Source organism: Antedon bifida, chromosome 4 (assembly GCF_963402885.1).
Source record: "Antedon bifida chromosome 4, ecAntBifi1.1, whole genome shotgun sequence".
NCBI lineage: Eukaryota > Metazoa > Echinodermata > Crinoidea > Comatulida > Antedonidae > Antedon > Antedon bifida.
Genome location: NC_136229.1, coordinates 19,507,425 through 19,516,288, shown reverse-complemented (window position 1 = coordinate 19,516,288; position 8,864 = coordinate 19,507,425). Strand labels below are relative to the sequence as shown.

General features: G+C 33.3%; 1 protein-coding gene across 1 annotated transcript; it reads left to right on the top strand.

Moving 5' to 3' along the window:
- The first annotated feature begins 230 nt into the window (after positions 1–230).
- Positions 231–8,699, top strand: LOC144840214 (scavenger receptor cysteine-rich domain-containing protein DMBT1-like). Its single transcript, XM_078695951.1, has 14 exons — positions 231–289; positions 421–636; positions 1,107–1,226; positions 2,349–2,456; positions 2,744–2,860; positions 3,165–3,272; positions 3,663–3,749; positions 3,910–4,091; positions 4,366–4,447; positions 5,103–5,240; positions 5,591–5,899; positions 6,158–6,475; positions 7,316–7,654; positions 7,923–8,699. The coding sequence occupies exons 2-14, from the start codon at positions 456–458 to the stop codon at positions 8,339–8,341; spliced, it is 2,508 nt and encodes an 835-aa protein (XP_078552077.1). The 5' UTR covers positions 231–289; positions 421–455; the 3' UTR covers positions 8,342–8,699.
- Positions 8,700–8,864: the final 165 nt, after the last annotated feature.

Below are 8,864 nucleotides of genomic sequence, written 5' to 3'. Positions count from 1 at the left end.
GGTTTGAACATTTTTCCCTAAGGTGGAAATGCTTATCTCATTTTGTTCAATTTTACTGCTAAATGCATAGACCTACATTTTGTGATCGATTGATTAATATTGCATGCTGAAGAAGAACATAATTTGATCCGACAAGTTCATAGTGTTTTTCACCAAATACATTTAGTATAATTATTACTAATACAGTACATTATTTTATATATAGCTAAAGATTTTGAACCATGGTGGAGGGTTGATTTGGAGAAAGCGTACGCCATCCGATTTGTAGATATTATTAATCGCGATTTCAGTAAGAATTTATACAATATTATGTATACATTACAAAATGATATTAATTCACCAGATTAGAGACTACCATATACCCATTTCCATATGAAATCTTTGTTGAATTTCTTTTAACGACTTTTCTTGTGCTTTTAGCTAATCGTCTAGTTAATACTGAAGTCCATATCGGTATGAATCCAAATCCCTTCAACGTGAATCCACAATGCGGCGCGGCATTTACGAACGCCGTGGCGGCAAACATGTACATCAGAGTAGAGTGCGGCGAATTATTACACGGCCGTTATGTGTCCATTTATATTGCTGGCGTATCTCAATACCTAACGTTATGCGAGGTGCAAGTATACGGGTTAGGTAACGTAAGCTCTCTTTTTTGTTTAAAGTTTAACTTTGTTAATATAGCGGAAATGGTGTTTGATGATTTAGGCAATAGATGACGTAAATGAAGAAATAATGAATTGCAATGCGCATTTAATAAATACTGTAATTAACAAACGGATGCAGTTAATATTAATAATGTAATGACTAGAACAATATTACAAGTGAATAGTATGAATTTTAATGATGGTATAATGCTTAAAGGCCAGGTGCAGGCAAAACGTTTCTATTGATCATACATTCCAATAATTATCGATCTATAGTTTCCTCTATGCTTCATATTTTTGGAGATTTTTTTGTTGTTGAAAATAAGCATTTTCTTATCAGTGGAGCGATAGTTCAAATTACACAGTAAAATCTCTATTCTTTTGTACACAAATGTTGTAAGTAAACAATGCATCTTCACCACTTTTATTTCAATATTGATATGCATTTTTAATAATTAGATATTGACAATTTGCCAAGTGGAACTGAGGTTGAGGATAATGAATGTAGTTTCTCACCAGGACCTTGTGATGATCCATCAATGAATTGCACGATCCCTAACGCTGATTGGCCATCGTGTCGTGAGTATATATTTCAGTTAATTTCTTATTGACTTCTGCAAGTTAAATTATATTAAATTTAAATCCTCATCTATTTCTATTTTACATATTTCATTTATGAGACATCGCCATATAATTTAATATTTTGTTGTTGCTGAACTAAAAATTCAATACATTAAATTAAAGCCTAGCTACTGCATGACGCAAGCAAATTTATAACCAACATGTCAATAAAACAAATGCTGGTCATTGTAATTGTATAAACTTCCCCAATGTTTTCTTATGTTCTTTCTTCTTTTTTGGGGTATGTATATTATTATTACTTTTAATTGTTTTCTTCTATTTTGTATTCACGTGTTTACACACTGAATACCACCCCGCCCAACACACACCCGCACACATTAAATTTGATATTTTATTTCCATTCCATATCTGATTTCTGAAATAAATAATAAAATAATATTAATAATAATATAACATAAGAACTTTACAGGCGTCATACGATAGCTTGATTTGAACTCGAGTTTAATTTGTAGGCCTACATAGTAACTTTTTTATTTTAGGTTTTGTTTCTTGGTTATACTGTATATATTGTACAGTTTAATTATTATCTATTTCCATACAGATTTAATTAATTAGTTTACATTTTGTTTTGATGTTATGTAGTAATATTTAGATTGTGGCTAATGTTATTTTTAATTAATTTTGTCTGTAAAATGGATGTACCATTAACTAATAAATGTGTGCCACCGATATAAAGGTGATTCCATTGAATAAATAAAATTAAATAAACTCATTAAATTTATCTCTTGAAATTAACAGAGTTTTTGGTGCGTTATGATATGAATAATATATATAATATGATATGAACAATAATCCGTCTATTATTGTTATTTAGTTTATAGTTTGAGGGGTTTTTGAAATTGCTTTTCAACAACACTAGGTCTATAATTTCTTGTTCAATTGAATACATATTCGATATTTTATTGTCCATATAGTTTATAATTATTGTGAATTTTTCAATTTTATAGCTATTTGTTGCCATAAAGAAATATTGATTTTAAGGATTTTGACACTCACGTCTCTATAATACCGTAAAGAAATGTATACTGTTTTTTTTCTTAATCTATTCTATGTTATTAGAGTGTGACGAAACTATGTTCAAATGCAATAATGGTCGCTGTGTTCCAATGGCGTACCGATGTAATATGTACGACAATTGTGGCGACTCAACTGATGAATATTCATGCGGTATTTTTTAAATTTTATTTTAATAATTGTTTGTTATGTTTATTTATTTGTATTAATTTCTGCAATTATGAATATTGTCGTATTGACCTACTCTATCGAAAATGTAGTAAAACAAGTAAATTATTTAGTTGAGTGATTTGTCCAAATATTGTAGTGATATGACATGTCCATAATGGGCACATCGCATTTTTTTTGTCACATAAAGTTTGATAGTGTAGACAGAGCTTTATCCTAAAAATTCCTTGTCTGTGTCAAAACGATATGCTCATAATGTAACCTTATTTCAGAGTGTGAAATGGACTCATCCGTCTGTTTGGAATCAAATGGCACAAGATGTATTGGATCACGGTTTGTCTGTGATGGATTCGATAATTGTGAAGATTCCTCTGACGAGCATTCCTGTAGTAAGTCTTTTCCACCAGGGTACATCTACTCTTGAATCTGATGTTTTCCTCAATATTAAGTATAAGTTATAGTGTAGGCCTAACACAGTTTAAAAAGTATGACTTTATGAACTCATTTAAACCGTGTGTTAGGCCTAATTGATCATGTGATGGTTCAAGTCATATGGTAAAGTAGGCCTAAGATGTTTACAGTGTGAAAACACTTCCGTTAAACGTTCCACATCAAGTGTTAATGTTGATCTAATCCTACTTTCATAATAATAATTGATAATTAATTAAATATAATATCCCAATAATTGTATAGCTTGTGGAAAAGACGATTTTGTGTGTAGCGATGGAAGATGTTTAGCCTCCAGTAAAGTTTGTAATAACTTACCAGAATGTCAAGACGGAGAAGATGAAGCAAATTGCGGTAACAATTCTTTGTTTCTATTTTTATTATTTCATTAATTCATCATAAACACGTCAACAAAACACAAGCCTACCGACTTCATAGTGACAACAACAAAATAAATGGTTCAGTTCTTTTTAAAATAATGATGTATAGATGATTAATATAACATAAAGGCCAACTCAGATAAAATAGTGCTAAAGTTTCCTTTTGTTAGTATATACGTTCAAAAAAGACTTTTTAGGATGTGCTACATTTGCTCTTTGGTACCGTGTCGTACAATCTAAAAGTACCTTTCCTCTAGAACATCCCAACCGAGGAAAATATTCCATCTTGTATCATTTAAGTAATTTTTGGTTTGCTTCAAAAGTGTTACATTGCATTACTTGAAAATTGGTATTATTCATTTAGTGACTTGTGACGGCGCTCCAGTTCCGTTTTCGCAGCTCTGCGACGGTAAATACGACTGCACAGACAGAGAGGACGAGCTTAACTGTGGTAAGCAATTGAAGTAGTTTAAGTCTAGAACACATTTTTACACAGTGTTAGTAAAGTATATTTGAACAATATTACTACTGTTTTTAGGAATACATAATAGATCGATATCAAAAGGCAACAAGATGGCTGCGTCTAACACGTGATTTACCTTGTCTTGTAGCATATTGTCCAAATGATTATGAACAATTTAAAGGAAGTTGTTACCACTTTAAACTTGACGTGGGCTTATCGTTCACCGACGCGCAGGATTACTGCAGTGGTAAAGGTGGCTATTTGGTGGTCATTGATTCTGAAGAGGAAAATGTATATATTACACAATCTATGGTGGATCTTACTGATAAGGTAATTTAAACGCTCAGTAATCGATTGTACTAACGTACGTATGTTGACGTCACAGGCCCGTTCAGACTTAGTTCTTTACCCTGGTAAACTTTACCCGCGATAACTGCGGCCATGAAACCAACTTGCCCGGGTAAATAACTAAACATGACCAGGCCCTACCAAAGGTATTTGAAAATAGGCCTATAGGTTAATGTATAAACTTCCTGTATATAAAGGGCTTTGAAATAAAATAATAAATTCAAAGTTAACTATGTTCTTTGAATTTAAATTACAGACATATGTTTGGATTGGAATTAACGATGTAGAAGAGGAAGGTATTTGGGTACCTGAAGCTCCCATGTTTACATCGTACACAAGTAAGTTACTATCGGTTTATAAATAAACTTATTACAAAAACACGTGTGCAAGAGATCGTTTAAATTTGGCGGAAACCCGTTAGATGAATAGGATAAATCCATTAGGTTGGAGGGGTGCCAAGTTTAGCACTATGGATTTTTTTTCAGTTTAAGGGTCTTATCATTGTAGCCCCTATGTTTAAGAAAACATATCCCAGCCTTATTGGTCTTGGGTATTGGTAATCCATCCTAGTCTCTATTTATATTTATTTTATTTATTTATTCAATTTCTGCAATATTTTCATTTCATATACAATACAAAGAAAAAGACAAACGAAATATAAAGGCAAGGAAATACCAAACAGGTGCTAAACACCTATGCTAATTGTGGTCAACCCAGAACAGAGCAAAGAAATAAACAAAATAATTACATTCGACAATTAAAGCATCTACAAGAAAGCGACCAACTTCAAACAATTTCAACATCAAAATTATTTTTAAAATAAGAGTGATAATGAGATAATTTAATTGTCTTATATAAGTTTTATAATTGGGAGACCAGACAGTAAAGCAGTATTTATTATGTCAATATAAAACTAATCAACATGAATGAATACATGTTAATTACCTAACGTACTTACTTACACTAGAATTACTGAGTTTGTTTTACATTTAGATTGGAATCCAGGACAACCAGACAATTATTTAAATTACGATGGAGAACACTGTGCCCACCTTCAAGTTGCGAATGGTAGAGGTGGGTGGAACGACATACCGTGTTCGTTTAACTACATGGGAACCGTTTGCGAGTTCCGTAAGTGAAAATCAATAATAATTATATTTCAATTACTACAGTATTTTAACATTAACTTGTATTCAATAATCAATTCATTCATTTAAATGTATTTAGCTATCATCCTGTATGTTACAATGTCACTTGAGATCGAATTAAATAAAAAGTGTATTTGTACATCTAAAGCTCTGTCTACACTATCAAACTAGTTTGACAAAAAAGTGTGATGTACCCAAATATGGTAGTGATATGCCCTAATAATGGTAGTGATATGACGTCATCATGTCCATATATGGGCACATCACTTTTTTTTTTCTCACACAAAGTTTGATAGTGTAGACAGAGCTTTAATATTTTCAAATTATTAATAGAACCTGTTAGGTTAGTTGGAGGGGACTCCTTGATTGAAGGCTTTGTTGAAATATACAATGCTGGAAGCTGGGGGACAATCTGCAGTAAGGATTGGAGCAGTGTCGAAGCAGACGTCGTCTGCAATCAGCTGAATCTACCGTATAGTGATCCTCTAAAATGCTGTGATGCCAAAGTTCAAAATAACACAGGAAGGCACTACGACCAGGTGTCTTGCACTGGAGAGGAGTCTTCTCTGAGTTACTGCAGTTCAAAAGTTGAGAAAGGAAATTGTTCAAATGATCTGGACGTCTGGGTTAAATGTTCAAACGGTATGTCTAGAAACATTTTGTCCATGTATAGTGACGTTGATTAACACCACAACTTGTATGCATGGTTAACTATAACCCTATAACCCCCTATTAAGGGGACGTCTCAGGACCCAAATAATTTCCCTCAGAATAAAGTTCCGCAATGTTACGTCACCTCATTATTTCCACGGGAACGTGTATCCGTAATAAAAAATTCCCTGTGTAATAAGTCGCTATAATAAGAATGAGTTTACTTTTAATTGCGTGTCATTTCACCAGATGGAGTTCGTTTAGTTGGCGGTTCGACAGTAACTGAAGGATTTGTGGAAGTATTTAAGTACGGTGAATGGGGCTCAATATGTGATGCCTACCCTACAGAGTTCGAAGCCAATTTGATCTGCAAGGGCCTAGGCTATAGCCATGCTTCGAACTATACAAACACCGCTTCAGCGAGTTCTGCTGGCACTGGGAAACCTATTAATATTGCTAATCCAGATTGTGTCGGTACCGAAGCGTCTATATTTGATTGCGATTATTCGATTAATGATGACGTGTCGTGTCTTCATGATCAAGACATTTTTGTATTTTGTAGTACAGGTATGTAGTAGTAAAGTTTGGCTCCCAATAGTACGCAACGCAAGGACCTAGACGCAACGCAAGCGAGTTGACCAATTAAAAGCGACAGATATCAATAAGAGAATAATCAATCGCTTGTGATTGGTCAAATCCCTTACGTTGCGTAGACGTTGTTGTGTTGCCTCTAATGGAAACCACACATTAGATATTCATATACGTTTTTATTGTGAAATTCGGGATTGTTTTACATAGACTTAAGTTTCCTACTAATATAAACTGTCAATCATAATAATTCTGGCCTAACAAGTAATAACATAATAAGGTACTTAAGTATAGCTACTTCAAATAATTGGGCAAAAAGTGATGTATGGATAGAATCAATTACTTATTGAAGTGAAATGGAATTGAGGATTACATGGGAAATTAACTGTTAGAGTAGATTGTGTATTATTATTGTAGAACGGTAATTTATAGTTGAATTGACCTTGATTTTCTACGTGTCTATAATGTTTCACTATCATCTACCTTATGAATATTGCTTTTATTAATTTTGATAATTACAATTAATCACTGTAAGAGTAGAGAACCTTGACTATATTGTATGATGTTTACTCCTTTGAGAGGAAAGCAAAAGATAATTTATTAAGAAATGGAAAAAAAAACGAAAAAAAATGATATTTTCAATTTGACTATTTTGTTTTTCGGGTAAATAATTTTTTTTTTCGATCCAATTTTAGATCAAAGTGAATAACTATTATGTGAAAATGGCATATTCAGCAAAAAAAAACAAACAACATATATTTAAAATGTAGATATAGTCGTGAAGTATTTTCCAAATGTTTGTTTGTATTAATATTATAGAATGTACTGAAGAAATAGTTGTGGAAACTAAAAATCTGTCCTTTTCTGATCGGGTAATTTATGCTGACGTCATAATGGAGCCTTGCACTAAACTTGAATGGAACATACAGGGAGAAGATAATTATGTTGATTTGAAAATCACTGAAGCGAATACGGAAGGAGGTGATAAACACCAATGCACCAGCTATCTTCTTATCAAAGAAAATAACTCTGAGATCGGACCAATTTGCAATGACGTCATCCCATTTGTGAGATCCGTATCCAATAACGTTTCGATAACTTTAAGCGCGGGATACAAACGACAGTATCTTCACTTGTTAGTTACCTATATGCCAACTGGTAAGTATAGTTTGTCTGTGCTTGGTTATAATTGGGCTAGGGTCTATTATATGTTTAGTCACACCGAGTCTCTATCCTGGTCAGAGGTTAGCATGTACTCTTCCATCTAGGCCTGGTTGTAAAGTAATGCTTAAAGAGTAAATATTCTGATTTTGAGAAACAAGTCGTTGCCTTTTTACTGTTTGTAATTTTAAAGCAATAAAAAACCTATATTAAAGATTTAAATCCCTATGTTATGAAAGAATTAAATTAGATTTCATTTTCGCAGACTTACCTGGCTGCTACGCAACGACATATGGATCTCGGTTCGATTGTTTGCACCCGTCCGCCATCTTAGCGACATCTAATTACCCCGGAGACTACTCACCCGGCAGCCGTTACACTTGGTACATTAAAATTCCATCAACGTCGAACTTTATTCGGCTTACCTTTATAGATTTCGATATACCAAGCGACGAGTTATGTCAGTCCGATAACCTCATTATATACAATGGTGATATCACTGATGAAGACAACATTGGAAAGTTTTGTAACTATGAACGGCCGCCGAACGATGTTTTAAGTAGTCGCAACATAATAACGTTGGTGTTTTCCTCGGACGGATCTGGAAGTGGTCGTGGATTCCAGGCGAAATACACTTCAGAATCCGTTACGACCATTGGCGCCAATTTTAACTCCAGTAAGTGACATACTGCTTGAAGCTAAACGACCAACCAAATTGAGGTAGACCTAGATATTTGGATAGACTGTACTATAAGTTCAAATGTTCTGTTTGAGAGCAAAGATGCCGACCCCAGGGTGGTTTTCAAGACAATTTCGGTTATTGGTACCTTATATTTTATAGATCCGTGCTATGGTATAATTATGTATAACGAACAAACATACAAACACTCTCTATATGCCTAATAACTTTGAACAATTTATAACTGTGGTCATATTTTTAAACATTATATTTATAGGCTCATCTCATAATTAATTGTATTTCATACAACAATGAAATCTGAGTCCTCTTTTTTAGAAACTAAATATAATATAAGATACTTGATACGATATGAATATATTGTGTTGGTTTCATGTGTATTTATTATACCTACCAGTAATTCTCTAAACTCACTGTAGAGTTCGTAATTTCTTAAAACTATAGAGCGCCACCAACGGAATCAATCGCAAGTATGATACAAACAAACAGGACAAACTTGGTTGAGAGAAA

Bases quoted from the DNA above. Each gene is read 5' to 3' on its own strand.
- LOC144840214 (XM_078695951.1), top strand. From the start codon at position 456: ATGAATCCAAATCCCTTCAACGTGAATCCACAATGCGGCGCGGCATTT. The intron at 2,457-2,743 runs GTATTTTTTAAA...ACCTTATTTCAG, and splicing joins AACTGATGAATATTCATGCG to AGTGTGAAATGGACTCATCC. The intron at 3,273-3,662 runs GTAACAATTCTT...TTATTCATTTAG, and splicing joins AGAAGATGAAGCAAATTGCG to TGACTTGTGACGGCGCTCCA.